The sequence below is a fragment of the Fundulus heteroclitus genome, chromosome 20 (assembly GCF_011125445.2).
Source record: "Fundulus heteroclitus isolate FHET01 chromosome 20, MU-UCD_Fhet_4.1, whole genome shotgun sequence".
Classification (NCBI taxonomy): Eukaryota; Metazoa; Chordata; class Actinopteri; order Cyprinodontiformes; family Fundulidae; genus Fundulus; species Fundulus heteroclitus.
The window spans coordinates 3,929,697-3,950,468 of record NC_046380.1 but is presented as its reverse complement, the minus strand read 5'-3'; the positions used below and the strand labels follow the sequence as shown (position 1 = coordinate 3,950,468).

The 20,772-nt window shown below is 40.5% G+C and overlaps 2 protein-coding genes across 3 annotated transcripts in view; one reads left to right on the top strand and one right to left on the bottom strand.

Annotated features, from left to right (window-relative positions):
- Positions 1 to 11,905, top strand: part of si:dkey-49n23.1 (semaphorin-3D) — a 95,383-nt gene extending 83,478 nt beyond the window's left edge. The window contains exons 16-18 of the mRNA XM_036151531.1: positions 1,656 to 1,720; positions 5,570 to 5,709; positions 11,035 to 11,905. Coding sequence (XP_036007424.1) covers positions 1,656 to 1,720; positions 5,570 to 5,709; positions 11,035 to 11,532 — 703 coding nt within the window. The 3' untranslated portion in view covers positions 11,533 to 11,905. The remainder of the gene's footprint in view (positions 1 to 1,655; positions 1,721 to 5,569; positions 5,710 to 11,034) is intronic.
- Positions 3,300 to 5,358, bottom strand: LOC118567153 (nuclear factor 7, brain-like). 2 transcript variants are annotated; one of them, XM_036151533.1, is made up of 2 exons: positions 5,167 to 5,358; positions 3,300 to 5,067 (listed from the first exon to the last, which is right to left on the bottom strand). In XM_036151533.1, exon 2 carries the CDS (start codon positions 5,048 to 5,050, stop codon positions 3,665 to 3,667), a length of 1,386 nt encoding a protein of 461 aa, XP_036007426.1. In that variant the 5' UTR covers positions 5,051 to 5,067; positions 5,167 to 5,358; the 3' UTR covers positions 3,300 to 3,664. The 2 variants fall into 2 exon arrangements, with proteins under 2 accessions (XP_036007426.1, XP_036007425.1); XM_036151532.1 differs by having other exon boundaries at positions 5,139 to 5,356.
- Positions 11,906 to 20,772: the final 8,867 nt, after the last annotated feature.

Below are 20,772 nucleotides of genomic sequence, written 5' to 3'. Positions count from 1 at the left end.
AATTTTTTATGCCTTTATTAAACTTTTTCCAGCAAAAAACGATAGCATGTCTTCTTCCCCTATCCATTAAGAATTAAACGCTGAAAAAATTACATCTCTACCATTTACGGAACAGGAGATATGGAGCGTTGTTTGAGGCAAAGTTCTCCATTATAATCCAATAGCAGCCTCTGACACAAAGTGTCTGCACTTCGGTAGACGGCCCGCTGCAGCTGTGTCAGTGAGTTTCCATGACGACGGAACTCTGAGGGCCAGAGGGAGAAGCTCCATTCGGATAGAATGGCAACTTTCAACATCCCCTGCAGTGGCTGTGATTAATCTAGGAGCCTGAAATTCGCACAGTCACTTCCTCTTAACATTTTAAAATTTTCAAGTGACTTTCAGCGATATGTCACTTTTCTGTCCCACTTTGGATGTCACATGCTTTCCTATTGGGCCTTTGCTTCCAACAGGACCTGGAATTTGAGGAATTTTTCAAATTCCTCAAATTTCTTCAAATTCTTCTAATTTCTTCAAATTTTTTCAAATGTTTCAAATTTTTTGAATTCCTTCAAATTTTTCAGATTTTTCAAATTATTCCAAATTCTTATATTTTTCAAATATTTCAAATTTTACAAATTTCTTCAAAAAATTTTCAAATTCTACAAATTTTTTCTAATTCTTCTATTTGTTTCCATTCTTCAAACTTTTTCAAATTCTTCAAATTCTTTCAAATTCTTCTATTTGTTTCAATTCTTCAAACTTTTTCAAATTCTTCAAATTTTTTAATTTTTTCAAATTCTTCAAATCTGATTTCAATGTTTTCTGCATCTTCTTCTCAAATCATTCTGCAGATTAGCATTCTCACTCGCTGTTGCGTAGGAACAGCTTTTTCTAGTTTTATTTTTATTTTTTGTCTGCATCATCAACACCAAGTCAGATTCCTTGTAAGTGCAAACCTACTTGCCGATTAAACTTGATTCTGATTCGGATCCTTATTCTGAAATGACTGTTGTCATTTCAGCTTTTAACTTTTTGCTCTCTCTCTCATTTCTTCTTCATAGAAGGTACACCTGGTCTGGCGTTCTGTTAGCTGTGACATCATCCAGGGGAGGCAGATCATCCGCTATTACCATCTACCATAGAAAGTACTCCTGGGTCAATGTGAGCTTCTGTGCTTTCTGTGTCTCTGCTCTGTCTTCTCTAAGCCCCAGTGGGTGGAGGCAGATGAGCGTTCACACTGAGCCTGGTTCTGGTTCTGCTGGAGGTTCTCCTCCCTGTTAAAGGGGAGTTTTCCTCTCCACTGTCACTTAATGCTTGCTCAGTATGAGGGATCGCTGCAAAGCCATGGACAATGCAGACGACTCTCCCTGTGGCTCTACGCTTCTCCAGGAGTGAATAATGCTTGTCGAGACTTTAAAGCAATCAACTGGTTCCCTTATATAGGAATTTTTTGACCAATCTGTATAATATGATTGGATTTGACTTTGTAAAGAGCCTTGAAATTACATGTTTCATGAATTGGCGCTATATAAATAATTTGAATAGTAATACTAGTAGTAGAAAGTGAGTGAATAGGCAGCTAAAACTGTGAAGGTGTGCATTTACATTCAGTTCCCTATTAATTTTGCATTAAAGAAACTCTTCTCATGTTCTGATCTGTGTTTGTGTGTCAGGCGAGCTCGCAGACAGGATGTGAAGGATGGAGACCCCTGGAGTCAGTGCCCAGTCACAGAGGAAGGTAAAGATCTCAAGTTCGACTCCAAATTCTCCACTTCAGGTCTTTGCTACATCTGGACAGATTTGTATGAAATAACTCAAGAGATTTACAAGTAAAGGAATTAGTTTAATATAAATAAATAATCATTAAACTTAAATGAAACTAAACTCATTCTGTTTGGAAACCAAAGAACTGATATGATGGTTCAAATAAACATCAATAATACATTTATTCAAAGAGTAAGTGTTTTTGGGTGTTATTGTTGAAAAACCTAGCTTGGAAACCGCATTAGTTATTTACCTTCAAGGTGGCTAAATGTGTTGGGGTGAAACAATGTAGTTTTATTTTTATTAATCAAAGTGGATGATTCATTTTATTTTACTACTTCATCATGTCCTATTTAAATTATTGTATAGAAGTTTGGAGAAGTTGTTACAAGACAAATTTGTTACCTTTAATCACTCTGTAAAAACAACCCATCAGAATTGCACATAAAGTCAAATTTTATGATCACACCGATCCACTTTTTCTCAGTACATCAGTACAATCTGAGAAGAACTAATAAATGTCAGCTAAAAGTAAGAACATTAAAATTTATGTGTGTCTGTGAAGGGAACTGTGTCATGGAATAGTCTTGCAGAAGGGATAAAACGTCTAAAAACCTTTCCACATTAAAGATTTGAAAGATATGCAATGAAAAAGTACCTTTAGGAAAGTGACTTTATATTAAATTAATACACAATTTACTCACAATGTTTAATATTATTGAAATTGTTACTGTCTATTTGATAGGAACTTTAAAGGGAGAAGCTGCAAAGTTTATTTATTCGGCTGACTTTTTTTTGGCAGGGCAATATGTTCTGGAGGAAGAGATGTAGGATCGGAGTGTGTTTGGGCCTGTTTTTGTTTTAGTTTTTTTCATGGATTATAAATGTGAATACAGATTATTTTACTTGCAGGTTTTAAACAAATAAACAAAACAGACTTTTCAATTAATTATTCTTGTCTGTTTTTAAGGTTTGTATGGGTTCATGTTTGTGCTGCATCATTCTGAGGGACAGAAATTGTCCCTCAGAATCAGAAATACTTTAATAATCCCTGAAGGGAAATTACTGCTTCAGTACAACCGCCATATACATCACAACCTGGGGGAGACGATTTACTGAGGCCATGCTGCCAAGGACACCGCCTTACACGGTGCCCACAGGGCGCTGCCATTGCCTATGTAGAAAGATAGAAGCCACAATAGGAAAGGAAAGGGAAAAACACATATATTACACTTAATCCCATTAAAAGGATACAGGTTGAGATATCAAAAACTTCGGCACAAAAAGCACAAATATGACGAGACACATAAGCAGAGGTTAACATTTCAGACTAGTCGCGTGTAAGTTCATGAGATAAGTGAGCATCAGTAGTGTGTGTCCTTGTTTGGAGTTTTTTGTGTCCATGAACACCATCCAGCAGGTAAGAGTCCTTGATACGTTGGACAAATAACGTTTTAATGAATTGAAAGTGAACATCAAGGAGCAATCAGCCACTGCTGCACTGAAGGTTTATTTCATACGCAGGAAAAAGTCCAATGTCCAAAAGTTGAAGGTAGATTTTTACAGTTTATTTACCCAGTTTGACAAACAGACAAAGATGAGTTTTTGTTTCCTGCAGCTTCTCCTGCTCTGGAAAAACAACCATGGACCCATCCCAGTGCATTCTGGTCCTAAACAGTCCCTTTACTCATAGAAATGCCCCCACAGTTCTTCCTGACTGACAACAACTAAACATTTCAATAATTATGAACCTACAAATAAATCTGGTTAATAACCCAAAATATAAAGTAACCCAAGAACTAACTTTAAATTCAAAGTAATTCAGAATAAAAAGCTCCAAGACTCTGTTTAAAATCACTGAGTTTCAATCAGATCATGAAGGTTTCATCTGGACTTTGTGTTCTTCATGCTGAGAACATCAGAGCTGCTGTTTGCTCACTGAGATCTTCATCGGTAGCATTTTTACTTTACCCTCAGTCCTGAAGAATGGAAACATCTTGTCAGTGAAGGTGCGTGTGAAGGTGTGTATGTGTGAGTTAGTGTCCAGATCAGAGAAGGACAGCTTTCCTCTGTCCCAGTCCAGATTCACTCTGATCCTCTGGAGCTTCTTCTGGACTGAGACAAACATGGGAGGAGATGGAGGAGACCGTGCTGAGTACAGACCTAAAGAGAACATTAGAACCAACCATCCAGACTGTATGACTTCCTTCCTCTGGACAGATTCTGCTAACACACCAAGCATCCAGAGTTTACTGTCTCCAACATCAACATCCCAGCTGTGGTTCCCTGAGTTGAAGCCCTCAGAACTCAGAACAGAACCCCATGACCCAAACCTCTCTGGGTTATCAGGAAGCTGCTGTTTCTTTCCTTTAGTCCCACTGGTCAGATCTTCAGACAGGATGAATCCTGGATGAGCAGTGGTTGGGTCCAGGATGAGAGGAGTGTAGGAGACCACGTTCTCCATGTTGCTCCAGATGTTGAAGGCCAGGTTGCCCAGATGTTTGGCCTGGTCTATCAGAGCTCCTGAGGGCAGCTGTGGATCCTCCAGCAGGGGGCAGCGCTGGACTCTTTCCACTGCAGCCTTGTAGTTGTGCAGGAATGAGACGTCTTCAGCTCTCAGCTCCTCCTCTGTGGCTCTGACTGTGTCTGAAAGAGCTGCTATCTCTCTGCTCAGAGCCTCCATCTTCTCCTTCATCATCCCACTCTTCTGCTCCTCTTCCTCCCTCAGTGCAGCCAGCCTGGCCTCCTCTTCCTCTGCTAGAAACTGATGAAGCTTCTTAAACTGCTCCTTAATCAGCCTCTCTGTGTGTCGGGCCTGGACCTTCATGTGTTCTGCTGTCTGATCAAACTCCTCTAGAACTTTCTTCCTGAGCTCCAGGTTCTCCTTTAAAGGTTCCAGAGTTTCCTGAAGGTTCTTCTTGTGTTGCTGAGCAGCTTCATCCATGGGTCTGATTCTGTGGTTGGTGTGTTTCTCTGAATCTCTGCAGACGAGACACACTGGCTGCTGATGGTCCAGACAGAAGAGTTTGAGTTTCTCAGAGTGCAGACTGCAGAGATCCTCTGAAGCTCTCTGGTCTCTCTGCTGTAGGAAGGTCTCACACAGGTTCTTCAGAGCCAGATTACAGGGTGGATTAATCTTAGAAGATCTTCTCTTACAAACTGGACACTCTTGTGCTGCTTTCTCTCTCCACCAGTTATTCAGACACTCCTTACAGAAGCTGTGGCTACATGACAGAATAACCGGATCCTTAAAGACGTCCTGACAGACCGGACAGCAGAGATCCTCCTCTAATCTGGAAGCCATTTAGTCTCTGAGTGAAGCTGAAATCACAGCAGACAGATCGTTAAACCAGGAAGTCAGTTTCCCTCGTGCAGAAACTTTCTTCTCTTACTTTCACTTTGATTTTCTTGTCTTTCCACCTGCAGCAGTCTGTGTTTCAGCGTCTCGGTCCCTCAGCTCTCTCTGTTCTCCTCGTTCACTGTTAGTCTGCCCTGAGGAGCTGATGAAGGTGATGATGAAGGTGATCCTCACGGTGGATTCTCCATTAATCTCTGACACTTTCTGAACTGTTTCCTGTGTTTTTTAAAGGGTTTCTGTTGTAATCAGTTTGGAGGCAGATATGTGGCGCCCTCTAGAGGAATTTCTGTGTGTCTGATTTTCAGAAAAACACCAGTACAGCTTTTTCTAATAGAACTACCTGAATTTGAGAGAACATTTTATTTATTCCTGTCCCAAAGTTCTTGTAGGGTCTTCACTGACTGGAACATCCAGATGCTCACATTTCATGTTCTGCGTTCTTGTTTCTTCGTGTTTTTCTGTCAGATTCAGACTCTGTGGAGGTGAAGGTGGTGTTTGGTGTTGAGGGAAACTCCTCGTTCCTGGAGTGCGTTCCTCGGTCGCTGCAGGCTGAGCTCAGCTGGACGGTGCAGCTGTCAGAGAGCCAGCAGGAAACTGTCAGACAGGTGTGTAGTGCAGACCAACACCTCAGATCTGACCTTTAACCCCCGTTTACCTGCTTCCACCAAGGCTTTCTCCATGACATTAGATCTGGTTAAATTAACCTCCTTTGCTGCAGATGATGTCCTGAATCCTACAAGATTTATTGTGTTTATTGTTGTTGCTGTTCTGATCCAAAGAGATCAAAGTTTCCTTTAAATGCTGAGAACAGATTCATGACTGACGAGAAAAATACACAAGAAAGAAACCTTCAAGGAGTTCTGCCCAAACAGTCCATATCAGGTCTGATCTACCTGGTTGAGTTTTATTAAGATGTTTTTTAACACTTTTTCTATGTTTCTTGCAAACATTTGTTTTCCTCCACACATTGAAGGCCTGTTCTGACTCGGTTCTTTGGTGAACAGGCCTTCAATGAGTGAGGAAAACAAATGTAAATGACCTTTAGTTGATGTTACTGCTGGTTGGGTCAGATGAGCAGAGAAATGGGTCTTTGACAACTTCATGGGTAGAAATCTAAATTAGGCTCCACAAGTAAAACAACAGCTAGATTTGGACCCAACAACATAACTGCTCGTGGTTCTGCTGCAGGTTCTGATATGAGAAGTCCAGTTGTTGTGGAAACTTAAAATCCTGCTAGTTCTTCCTTCCCTCAAACCTTTCTCCTCTCAGATATAATAACTCAGTCCTCAGGTCCTGTCTTTAAACTCCAGAGAGACCAGAACCTTTGATCCAGTTAATGAAGCTTATTAATAATGTTCTAAAAGTCCGTTCCAAGTGGTAGAAATGTCTCTTTCAGTGTTTGGTTTGTTTTTGTTCAATTATTAATTAGAGACCTCAGAGTGATCAGTAATTAATACAATGATTGATTACATTCATTTCTTTATTTAGTAAATAAATCTGATGAATAAACTGACATCCCACATTTCTTTGTAAAATACACTTTATCACCAAAGTAGAGACAAACATGAATGTTAATGACTTCCCATTTATAACACAACAGCTTAAATATGATGTTGGTCCTCCTGTTGCTGCCACAGCAGCTTTGGTTTTGCTGCCACAGCAGCTTTGGTTTTGCTGCCCAGGTTCTCCACAAGGATCAGGAGTTTGTTCCTTGGAATGTTGGACCATTCTTCCAGATATACATTTGTGAGGTTAGACATTGATGCTCAATAAAAGGTTCTGGCTCACAGTCTCTGTTCTGTCAGGTTCCTCCACATCAGACTCCCTCATCCATGTCTTTATGGACCTGAAGCCCAGTCATGCTGGACCAGGAAGGGACCATCCCCAAACTCTCCCCTCAACGTTGGAAGCATGAAATGTTCCAGACTGTCTTGTTTTGCTAAAGCGTTTAGAGTTTCTTTCTCTGGAACGAAGTAGCTGAGTCCAACTCCTGAAGATCAGGCCCACACCAGAATCCTCCAGATCCACTGTCCAGCTGTACAGAACAGCTTCAAGGTTCTCTCCAAAGAGGTCGTCCCCCTCCTCTGAAATCTAGAAACTGCATGCTTTACACCACTGCATCCAATGCTTTGCAGCAATGGAACCCATCCCATGAAGCTTTTGTGGATCTGGATGTAGCACCCCACTGCTCTGTCCGCTAGTAACTGGGACAAGAACTTAAACTCACTGGTGGGGTGGCTATTTGGGTTCGTTAAGTTCTGGTAGTTACCACGCAGGTTTACCAATTTTGAGTAATTCCTTACTCGTTCAATTACCCTACACTCCTTTTATGTAATATAAATAACTCCCGACAACCAGCTACCGGAACAGTTTCTTTTAATAGGAACTTTGGAAAAATAAAAGAAAAGAATCAAAAACTTAAACATAGATCATTAATGTTTCCCTGAACAAAATAAAGCCGATAAGGCACTTTTTCTTTTCGATACCTTATGTTCCACTCACTTCCCCTTTGTGTTTTTAAAGAAAACCCTTACTTTTTAACAGTTGTGTTACTTTAACCAGAATTCCGTTTTTGTTACCAATAGAACTCCATACATTTATCCAACATTTACAGTTCTAAAACACAATATCACACATGGGCCCATACTCTCACACACACACTCTGTCCATTACCGGTTCAAGTTTTTCGGTGCAGGCCTGATGAAGCTAGGATGCGATGTCGCTCAGACAATCCTCTTCTCCCCGGTTAAACAACAAACCAAATCAAACCTGCTCGCTCAGCCGACGTCCTCCTCATCAAGGATGCTTCGCGAGTCCAATTTTCTTTCAGAACTCCGCCACCCTATTCGCAGGATTACTCCTCCGTCGCACTGAAATCCTGGCCGCCACGGTCCTCTCGCCACTTCAAATCAGCCGCAGTTCTCCGTCGATCAGCCGCAGTTTTCCTCCGAGGTTTTTTTTTCTTCTCTGCTTAATACTTGAGCAGATATCCCATACACCGTGTGCAGGAATACTTGTTCAAAACACGTCCGAAAAAATCCAGTTCCGTCTCCCACCTTAACTTCTGCAAACTTTATCAGCGATCTCCATTAACTTCTCTCTTCTTCTCCCTCCCGCATCCTTCGTTCTTCTTCTTCCCATCATCCCATTGTCCCGTTTTTTTCTCTCTGTTGAGTTCACTTGTCCCTCGTTAACCTAAGCTACTTTCATAGATAGGATACTCAATACAGTCTTTACACAAATTAGATTCTTAATCAAACAACAATACACTCATGTAAATACACAAGTCATCTACAGAAAAGTTTTGGCTTTCTGTTTTTTCTTATCATTTCTCATGTTACTACAGTAATATCTTCCCTTGTGTATATAATCCCTTGGATTAAAAATATATAAAAACAATCATACACATTGCTCACTTATCCCTTTTTTCTTTCTTGCATAACCAACCTTGTAAATATCTTGTAAATATTAAAGGCCTTAAGTGCATGGTTTTTAACCAGGGGCTACATGGAGAAGGCATTCCACTGTGTCCCTCGAGGGATCCTGTGGGGGGGTTGTTTTATGAAATTTTTATTCAGGTACGGAAGAGATCGGCAAGGCACAAATAAGAACACAAACTCTGTTTCTATTAGGATAATAGCGCCCATATTTATTATTCCCCACAGAATACAGCAAACAAACAGCAACACTATCTCTGCTAGAATAACTATATCCTTCATTATTCCCCACAGAATATAGCAACACAAAACAGCAAGCACTTCTTGAACACTAATCCTGTTAGGATAACTATATCCTTCATTATCCCCCACAGAATATAGCAAAGTAGCGAGCATCAAAGCCGACAAGCTTTCAAACAGGCGTGATGTTCCATCTCTTACCATGGTATAGGACTGGGAAGTCGGTCAGTCCGGTTAGAGCACAATCCACGTGGCTGGGCATCCTCACACGGCAGACTTCATCGTTTGAGGGCGGTTCCCTCCTTTTTATACCAATAAACAAAGTATCAGATGGGAGCGAGAGTGGCCACTTCTCCCTCCCATCTGAGCTGTTTGTCCCGTTTCCAAAACATGTTTCCAAAACAAAAACTGTTCCCAGCATCTCAGCAGTGTGTGAAGCAAAATAACATTGCAAGCTCAGAATACAGCAAATCAAACAAAATAAGGAATACAGAATCAGTCTTTCTCATAACACATTGTCATAGGTTCCCACCACAAGTTAAAACAAGTTATAGCAAAATAACACATGTTGTTCTTAGTTTTATGTGAGCAACATAATAACAGGCACGAGCATATATGTTGCTCTTAGTTTAAAACTAACCAGTTTTTTCCAAAATACATTGTCAAAGAACAAAAATAATTCTTTAATATATCAGGGGTACTCCAGGAGTATGGAGTACCAGGCCCTTTAATAAGGGCCGTCAGGTCTCTGTATGACCGGTGTCAGAGTCTGGTCCGCATTGCTGGCAGTAAGTCGGACTCGTTTCTGGTGAGAGTTGGACTCCGCCAAGGTTGCCCTTTGTCACCAATTTTGTTCATAACTTTTATGGACAGAATTTCTAGGCGCAGCCAAGGTGTTGAGGGGATCCGTTTTGGTGGCCTTAGGATTGCGTCTCTGCTATTTGCGGATGACGTGGTCCTATTGGCTTCATCAGGGCGTGATCTACAGCTCTCACTGGAGCGGTTCGCAGCCGAGTGCGAAGCGGCCGGGATGAAAATTAGTGCCTCCAAATCCGAGACCATGGTCTTGAACCGGAAAAGGGTAGAGTGCCTTCTCCAGGTTGGGGAGGATGTCCTGCCCCTAGTGGAGGAGTTCAAGTATCTTGGGGTCTTGTTCACGAATGAGGGGAAGATGGAGCGGTAGATCGACAGGCGGATCGGTGCGTCGTCTGCAGTGAAGCGGGCGCTGTACCGATCCGTTGTGGTGAAGAGAGAGCTGAGCCAAAAGGCGAAGCTCTCGATTTACCGGTCGATCTACGTTCCTACCCTCATCTATGGTCACGAACTTCTGGTCGTGACCGAAAGAACGAGATCCTCGATACAAGCGGCTGAAATGAGTTTTCTCCGTAGTGTGTCTGGGCTCTCCCTTAGAGATAGGGTGAGGAGCTCAGTCTTTCGGGGAGGACTCAGAGTAGAGCTGCTGCTCCTCCACGTCCAGAGGAGCCAGTTGAGGTGGCTCGGGCATCTGGTCAGGATGCCTCCTGGACGCCTCCCTGGTGAGGTGTTCCGGGCACGTCCCACCGGGAGGAGACCCAGGGGAAGACCCAGGACACGCTGGAGGGACTATGTCTCTCTGCTGGCCTGGAGACCTGTAGCTGTTGACTCTGCAGATAGTTGCGGACCTCTGAAGCTCTCTGGGTTTCAGTCTGTTCCCTCAATGTGATTGTATGTGGCCTACCACTTCCTGGCTAGGTTGCTGTTGCTCCTGGTCGCTCCCTCTTTGTTAAAAAACGAACAACAGCTGACTGTTGAACATTTAGTGGAGTGTTTTCTGGATCTCTTACACCTGTGGACATAGAAGTGACTGGAAGAGCTGAACTCAGGGATTTGGAACGCTGAGTCAGTGACTTGGATCATTGAGTCAGTGTTTTTAGCACTTTATTTTTGTGATCAAGAGATTCCTTCATGTTTATTTTCAGTAGATATAAAACTGATCGATACGATTAAGGACCGATCGATTCTTGGTACATGAATACAGTTTAACACAGCCACTTACCTGCTCCAGGTGAGTTTCTTTCATCATCTGCAGCCAGGTACTGATGGATTCCCCCAGTTTCTCATCACAGGTCTTCAGACCCAAAGTGTCCACTGTCCTCTCTGAGAGACACCTGTCCACCTCACCTGTTTGTGTCCTCGTTTGAAGTTTGTCAGGAAAATCCGGAAGGTGAAAGATGAGTTGAACTCTAACATTTTCCTCTGCTTCCATCCCTTCAGATGCCTCTCAGAGATGAGGATCGCTTCCTCCGCATGAAGAGAGGGTTGCTGGTTCAACACCTGGAGCTGACTGATGCAGGCCTCTACACCTGCGCCAGTCAGGACCACTCCTACAGCCAGGTCCTGAGCCGGTACCGAGTTCACATCATCCCCAACCACAGCCTGCATCCAGCCCACTACCTGCAGAACCTCAGTCCCAACCACCCAGACCTCCTGAGCCTGGTGAGGACCGGCCCGGCTGGAGGAGGAGTCGCTGGGTTTCTGGGTCAGTCTGAGGCCGCTCCTCTGTCGCCACACAGGAACTCATGGCTGCCTCCTCTGAGGAGCTACAAAGACCTGCAGATGGTGGGAACCAACAGTCTGAGCGTGGACGAGTACTGCGAGCAGCTGTGGTACCGGGAGAAACGCAGACAGCAGAAACTTCGCAGTCTGAAGCTGAAACAGGAGAGCCGGAAGGCTCGGGTCAGGAGGAACAACCCTCCTGAGATCCCCCTCTAGTCCCCTGGAGGACAAGGAGACTTTTAAAGACAACAGATCCTGCACATCCACAATGGACGGGTCGCAGGGAGACAGGAAGTACTGTAACATCAGCTGTTACACAGTATTATTCAGCCTTAAAATATTCAAACAGAACATGATGCATCAAGCCATAGACGTCTTAAAGTTGTTCTTCAGCCTTTCATTCAGCCCTTAAAACTGATCTGGGATAATTTATAGAACCAAAGGTAGATCTTTGTCTGGTTCTGAACTGAGTTCCTCAGAAATATCTCCTGATTCATGTCTCAGATATCGTTTCCATCACCACTGCTGTTTGCTGCTGATTTCTGTGGAAAAGTGTCTGGAAAAAACTAGACGGGTTCAGAAAAAAAAATCCAAATGCAAACTTTGGTTTTGAAAGTCCAAGTCAACCCACTTCCTGTTGCCAAATCAGAGCTAACATGATTTGTGAAGATTCATCCTGGATCAAAAATGCTGAGTCACTGGTTGCCGTGGTGATTCCCTCCTCTGCTGAGAAGCATGTGGGGGCGGGGGGGGGGGGGGGGGGGGGGGGGGGGCCCGCAGCATCACTGTTTTCATCAGACATGCAGACAGAAACACAAGCAAGAATTTAACCGTGAAGCAAATTGAATTCCTGGACCCTGAGCAGCAGAAACTAATCAATCTTATAACAGTGGGAGGAACACCGAGTGAAAGTTTACTAAAATATCTACATTTGGTTAAAACTATGGACACAAACTTTAAAGCAGAAGTTTCTGAATCTTCTCCAGAGTTTAATCTAGATTTGATGACATCATCAAACTCTGAGCTGAAGATTCTTTGGTAAATCCTCCAGAAATCCTCTGGTTTAAACTGGGATCTGGTAAAACTATCAAAGTTCTCATGATGGTGATTCAATCAGGTGAAGTCCAACTTCCTGTGATCTGTTTAAACCTTGAATGCTGGAAAGTATCGTAGACTTATGGAGCTCTGAAAAGGGCCCGGTTTCTCTCTCCAGAACCCAAATCACATTTTAGGCGGTGGAGAAACATTTGATCTGTTATTCTTTTTTCCTATTCCATAAATGATGCACCATGATGATGCTCCACGTACACTATCAGAACTCAGAGCTCAGGTTTTCCAAAGAATCTTTGAGTTTGGACAATTTTTCTTAAGGTTGCTGTTGGACGAGAGCGAATTAAAACCCACAAAGAAGAAATACCCTTAGCAGAAACAAGTGAGCTTCAATCTTTTCTGCTTTTTTTTTTTAAATCATCAATTAACAAGGATGGAAACATTAAATTTTCTCTGAGGGTTTTAGATGTAGAGCATTGATAGTTTTTCACTAATGTTTAACATTTATTAACAACTGAGTGGCTAGAAAACCAAACCCGAGATGTAAGTTTGAGCCCCCAAAAAATATTTTAGAGGGAAAAAAGTTTATTTACTGATAAACATGTTGTTTGTGATTTAAAGTGACAGAACCTTAAACCCAAATGACCAAGAGGTTCTAGAAACTGATAAAGTGGTTAGCAGAGGTAATCCCAGTTCTGTTGGTGTTGAAAGAAAAACTGCTTCTCAGAGATCAAATTTAAACTCTTATGAGTTAAAGACAAATCTTTTTAAAACACTTCAAACCATTTAGCTGTAAGAAAACGATTTGATTTAAAGCAGACAGTGAGATTTATTAGTGCTTCATTTTAAAAGGTAAAACTGCTGAATATTGCTGCAGTTAAAAGATGCAGATCAGAATGAGACTCGGTCCGGATCAATGAAAAAATATCTGTTAAATATTCACTCAGAAACTTTTCCTCCGTCTTATTATCACTTTAGAAACTGTTTTTGTTCCTATTCTGCAAATTAAAGCAGGATTTCCTTGATTCACGTTATAATTTCAGACCAAACTGTGTTGGACTTTATAATTTATAAACTGTTTACATTTAATATTAAGCTAAGTAGTAGGAGGTTTTCTCGTGAAAATCTTTTAAAATGACAGAAACATTGTATATCCACAACTCTAACCTTTTTTGAAAGCTTCATGTTGAGCTGAAATCCTTTATCTACATAAACTTGCTTGTTCTGAGCTCCTTCGTGCTATGGAGGAAATAAAGTCTCAGTGAATACACACACCTGATGGACCTGGCCTTTTAATGCTGAGTTCCTCCAGGACCATGAACATGTTTTTATCTCAGCTGTGATGTTTTCTGATGGGAAAACAAGAGTTATGGTGTTTTGTATGAGAATAAACCACAAATAATATCTGACATTTAGAGTCAAATAAACTTAAATATATATATGAGCTGTGTGTTTGTCTTTTTGATCTTCACGGCTTCATGAGGAGTTGAGCTTCAGCTGTTGGAGACGGATGCAGGATAAAGACAGCAGCTGGATCTCCAGGTCTTCTCAACGTCTTCAAGTTTTTCTTCAGGCTGCTTTCTCTCTCAGATTCTGTCTCTGGCCATTTTAGAGACATTTATTTCCGGTCAGGTAAATTCATGAAGCTATTTTCAGGTTCTGAGTTTACTTGTTTCTAAACCTGAAACCAGGAGTAAAAGAAAGATCTGCTGTTAAAATAGCTCCACCAAGAGGAAATAACCTATCCATCTGTCACAGTTTGCCTGTGAAGGATTAGGGATGAATTTAAGGTAAAGTCCGTCCATCCGTCCGTCCGTCCGTCTTCTTATCCAGGGTCGGGTCGCGGGGGTAGCAGCTTCAGTAGGGAGGCCCAGACCTTTTTCTCCCCGGCCACTTGGGCCACTTCCTCCGGGGGAATCCCAAAGCGTTCCCAGGCCAGCAGAGTCCCTCCAGCGTGTCCTGGGTCTTCCTCTGGGCCTCCTCCCGGTGGGACGTGCCCGGAACACCTCACCGGGGAGGCGTCCAGGAGGCATCCTAACCAGATGCCCGAGCCACCTCAACTGGCTCCTCTGGACGTGGAGGAGCAGCGGCTCTACTCTGAGTCCTCCCCGGATGACTGAGCTCCTCACCCTATCTTTAAATATGCATAATGCCATTTGCATCATGCATATTTTATTTGGGGAAGGGGAATGCCATCTACTGAAAGCTGTTGATTTTGTCCCAACAGGCACATTAACATACCGGACCAGTGTTACACTACATCAAAGGACGCCTATTGCTCTGTCCTCCGCAAAACTTTACGACTCTCTGACCACTGTCTGGTGTTATGCCATTATGATGTGACAAATGTGCAACTCCCAGCATGCAATACTGTTGGGACTACAACTTCTGTGGCCACCTACAGCTTCCTACCACCCTGGAGGCGGTGACTGTCCACAGATCAAAATACACCCAGGAATAAAATACAGGGAACAAAGACATCCTCCTCCTTCTGTGCAACGCCACTGTGTTGAGAAGACATATCAGCTGAATTTCTGCGTGCTGTCTGTATGCGGTAAGCCTATGATCGGATTCTTGGCAGGACCAAGTTTGCTGTATCACCTGTTTCCCCTGTATGGCATCAAAGAGGTTTGGACTTTGATTTAACGTTAATTAATCGTTAATTCAACTGGATGATCCTACATCTCTCAGTGAACCGACACAATCCATCCGATTTGTTTTGCCCCAAAAATTCCAAAAATCTCCACGCCAACCCGACTGAGACCCAAAGATGCTGAACAGTGTTCAGCCTTTTTAGGAGCAACGACAAGTCAAGAGATCTCCTTTTTCTTTTTTTACACCCATAAGGTGATATTTTGTGCCTGGGCAGAACATATTAGTAATAGTTTTAATGCTTAAGTACTCATGAGAGAGTTTGTTGGAACTCTGCTGAATACTTCTAATGTGTGATTGCATTCTAAGGGATTTGTGCTGGTTTTGATTTGTGTTGGTAAGAAACGAGCCACAAAGATATGTTGAGTTAGAACTCTTTTCCCCGCTTCTACCCCCTCCTCTGTCTCTTCCTGGTTTCCCGCTTTGGCCTCTCCGAGTTTTAAAGTTGTCTTCGTCTCGACTGTGTTATGCCAGAAGCTGTTTGAATATGATTATTATTATTAATTATAATTTGGCATTATAATTTTTAATAATAGGTCATTCAAACTCAAATAGTAGCTATAACAAATCCAACCTGAATAAAACCGGCACAGGACCCAGGGACAGCATAGGACCTCAGGTGGGATAAAACCCAACCGGGGAGCTCAACAATAAAAACTCTCCCCTGCTTGTTATTAAAACTAGGAATAAATAGGTAAAATAGAGTCTAAACAGTGATTGAAACATTAAGTAAAACTGAAACAGTAGCCAATTATAATTAGTAAGAATATTCATAATCAAAGAGGTATAATTGCATAACACTGTGGCGCCCTGGGTGGGCTCTTCATATGACCTTCAGTTGCTGAATTAAATAAACACAATTGAGATTTTTGAAGGTTAAGAGATGCAGCACCTTACCAGAAAGTGCTATTTAATCATAACTGACTAAGAAACTAATTTCTACTGAGTAGATACTTGTTTTTGTGGTTGTTGAGGTTGCTAGTAAATTGTGGGATTGAAGATTGCTTTCTAACTTTAAGTTGGACTAATTTAGAACCTTCCTGGTAGCTATCCTAGAGCATACTGTACCATCTAGTGTGTGCTACTGGTAACTACAACCGCAGCTGGTTTGTGTTGCTCCTTTTCTTTTTGAAGAGAGAGAGACTCTGCATTCATCTGGAGGACATTGAGTGTAATTACAGCTTAGTTGCTTTCAAGGTGAAGGACACTTTCCCCCTGCGACAGACTGGCTACCTGTCCAGGGTGAACCCCGCCTCTCGCCCAGTGAACGCTGGAGAGGCAGCAAGTGATCATTTGAAGTTTGTACCTTGTTGCTTGCCTGCAAGACCTGGAATAAACCAACATGAAAATGCATTTTGACGTTTTCTTGGAATTTTTTGTACTGCGTAAACGAGAAAGCCAGATTTCATTGACTATTTGAGTGACATTCACTTTTTGTTTGTTCACTTTTAAGTCTTGAGTTTTTTGGTTTTCATGGACATGTAGTCGCTACAAACAATTTTGCTCAATAGCATCCAGGTCATGTGATTAATTAACTCAAAATCAGTGTGGGGTCATATCGTACTCCACTGGTTTCATGAGATACACTTTTTATTTTTGTATTTTAGGTTTTATCATACTTTTCTTAATTTGTATATACAAATAATACCTTTTAAATTTCAAATAATCCACATTTTTATTTTGAAAACAGGAAATCGATACACGCTGAAGCCGTTTTCTATATCTGTTTTTTTACTGTAAAGTCTGTAATATGGATGCACTTTAAATATTGGAGCGGCATGCCTGGATCGCAGAGCATCCCAAGCGAAGAAGAGGTTTAACCGGAGCAAATGTCTGTTGAATATCCAACTTAAAACTAACTTCACTGCGGTATCTCTACTCCATTTGTACTTTCCAAAAATGCATCAAATACACAAGTGCTTTAAATGTGATCTAGTTGGTGCGCCTCTGTGTAATATTCCTGTTGAAACCCTCGAACATCTCATTTTTACTCGTCAAGTAAATTTTGGAGAGATGTCAAAGACTGGTTGTCCTGTCACTAAAAATACAGAGTATCCCAGAATTTTCTATCAACCATATTGTGTATTATTTTCAAGGTCTTGATAACCAAACAACATATATTTAATGTTTTCTTGCTTGCTAAATACCACTACTGTCAGTGGATAGGCTCTGTCCCTTGTTTTGATGCTTTGTTAAACAATTTTAAAATGTATTACTCCTCAATGATACTTCTTAAATTTGTGTTTGTGAAAAAAAATCTTCAAACTTATCTAAACATCATTTAGTCTTTGACACCATAATTCAAGGTTCTTGTACTCTATTTTTTTTTGTTATTTTATTTTTTTCTTTTTTAACTTGTTGCACTGTTATTTGTACCTCTACAGAATATGTAATATAATATTTGTTTAAAACAAAGTATCAAATTCAGTGTAGAGAGATACACAGCAAGTTGTGTGGTGGACCTCTTATAGACCATATAAATTGTAGCAAGAAAGTTAAAATAGAAAGAAAGTTATAAAATAGGCACTGACCATTGATGCAGCAAAGGGCACTAAACTGACTTTTCTTTTCGTAAAGGAGCAGGCAGGATATAAACACTAGTGGCGAGCAGTGAAAAGGCCAGCAGTCTATCCTGCACAATAGTTTAATCAGGAGGTTAGCCTCACTGTAAGGTATTGAAATTTTAAAAATATGGTTAACCAATAGCCATAGGAAAAGAACTTCAGTGCTAAAATGTCCTTGAATTCAGATTTAGTGTACCATGCATAATCTCTGATTCTTAATTCTAAAAATATTGAAATCCTTGTAATATTATTTATTGTATTTCCCTTTGTTTACCTGGTAAAATCCCTTTGAGTTTAAAAAATATTTATGTGAATATAGCATTATATGCATTAAATAATTAACTAGGAAATTTTGAAAATTAAGTGGATTTGAATACATTTTCTACAAGAAAGCAGTGTCAATTCAGCGAGTAGCAGCAGTGCTGCAATAGCTCCTGCTGGCATGGTGGTGGTGAAAAGCGCTGCAGTAAGGAGACAGAGTAGAAACCTTCAGGAACTTTATAAAAAGACAAATCAGACCTGCAGGTTCTAAGATTATGCTGGTGGTGGCATGGCCTGAGATGGGAGGAACTTCCCGGCCTGAATTATTGTCCCAGTCCTCCACTGAGAACAACGCATGAGTAACGAGACTTCATGGCACCATGATAGCAATATATTGCAGGCTGTGCTGCTAATAGAGATTCCAAGGCCAAAATAGTAGATAACCATTGTATGTTTTATGGCCACAGTGTAACTGTTCTATTGTGGAACCCAATTTTAACTTATTAGTTAACAGTATGTACAATTCATGTGTTCTGTTGCTATCTAGCGGCTGAACAAGAAACCACATTAAACAATGTAACAGTATGAAGTTAGCTGTCTGACTTTTATTTATTAGCATTTTACTATTTAAATGGGTCATCTTAGCATTCATCATAACATTTGCCTCCCTGAAAAAATTGCCAGGAGCCACTGTGTACTACTCTTTAAAAGGGTTTGATCATCTCTGGTTCAAAATCCAAAAGTATTAAATAAAACCCCAATGCTAAACAATTTTAGACTAAAAAGTGATTAATTCAAACTCCTCAAGATTGACAAAAGTTTTATTTTATTTCAAAAATAAAAGTAACAATCTTAAATGTTTTTTTTTTAATTTGATTACCTCAGAATTAGACAAGCAAAGAAACTTTGATATAGGACCATTCAAACCTGAACTGAAGTTGTGTAATCTGAAAGAAATGTTTGCTTTTGCCTTTACAGGCCTGGTCTTTGACGACAAAGAATCGCAATGCTTAGACTGTGATTGTAGTTAGGTTAACATTTTAATTAGCTTTCTTGTTTTCTGGTTTTAACTTGAAGCATAGTTTTTGCAGTTGTTTGGGCTTTTTTTATTTTACTATCTTAATTGAAGTTAAAAACTAAATAAGTAAAGTGAATATAAAAAGTGACAGTAAAACCATTTTTATGTATTATTTTTATTTAAAATATTAAGGAATTTACAGCCATTCTGGGTTTATTTTTTATTGAAAGTTGACTTTACCATATATGACAGCATTCATGACAAGAACAGAAAGACATCTAATCTAGGGAAATCAGCAAATAAAATGTATGTAAAACTTCCAGAATTATCATGCCCAGTGTATGTTGTATTGTTCAAAAACAAATAAAAGCAACAAACTCTATATATTAATACATGTCAATTACTGTGCACCAAGCTTTAACAAACCATCTCAGTTGTGTTGTTCAATAATAACGTTTTCAAATCTGTGTCTACATTATACATGCTGTAGAATAGCAATAAAACCTTTACCAGCAGCTGATAGCTTCCCTTACATTTAAAGTTTAAATGAAACAGAGTGAAAACAACGTGAGAAAAATGAGAGAACGACACACAAACTGCTCACTGTTGTGGATTTTAGCACATAAAGCAAGCTGGCATTTATCATTTTTATAACATCTAGATATGCAATACATGAAAACAAAAGGTAAAACAATTAGATAATTTTCATCTATGAAAAGATGAGCACTTTCTAATGAGATCAACCTGTTTTAGTTTGTAAATCAATCTGTCACACTCATAAATTAAGATGAGAAAAAAGACAACCTTAAAGCCAAATACTCTCTTGACAACGTGAAACACAAAGAACGTTGAATTTAGGGATCTCTGCAGTTACATTCTTAAATCACCTTTGGGAAGTCATAATGATCTGTTTTCTGTATGTTTTTTAGGACCCCAACTTTTATCGTCTAACTTACAATATCATATTATTGCGTATAATGTGTTAATAAAAGTAACTAAGAACAATATTCTGAAGAGTATGAAGGTGCTATTCTCAGCACCTGACTTTTTTTTAGAGTTTTTATTTTTCATTAAATGATTCTCTAAGGCTTGCTTTAGCCCTTTCTGGCGTTATACTCTTCCAAGCTTCAGGTATGTCAGCAGGCTGTGCATTGTAAGCTTTAGCTAAATCCTCATTGTACTTTGCCATGACATATTTCCAGTAGTCTGATGCAACATGGCTTGTATCAGGAGGAATGTTCCAGTCAGGATACACTTCTTGGTATGTTTTGTAAGGATGCCATTTACCATTGGGTCTTATTGTTGTGAAAACAGCAATCACTGCTTACAAGAGAAGTGCATATGTCAGTGACAAGTTTCTGTGTATTATCCCATCTATATTGACCAAAACCCTGTGGTCGATGCAGGAAAGTACGGTGTGTGGTGTGTCCTGGTCCTGTTGCTGCACAGGGTTCTGCACAGAACGGACACAGTTTCCCACAACCACTCACTCTGGTGAAAAGCACATGCAGTGGGTCCAGCTTGAGAAGTTTTATTTTTCTTTCAAAGGTTATCTTTTCAAACTTCTTGGTCAAAGACTCCAATATATACTTTAGAAACTCTGTGAGCCAGGAAGCAAACTTTTTGTGGTCAGCATTGTTCAGAATCATGAAGTCACCAACAGCTTTCTTGTCAATGACCAGTTTATCAAGTTTTTTGCAGAAAATGTCAACAAATGTTTCCAGGCTTCCAGCATTCTCTGTTTCAGGATCTTTGATTGCATCCTCTATGCTTTTCAAACATGACTTAATGTGTGTGGCCTCAAAATCATTTAGTTTACTTTCCTCAGAAAAATGCTCATTCACTTTGTTAGATATCCATGATTTCACAAAACTTTCATGTGAGCAAATGTAATTCTTGTACCTGTGAAAT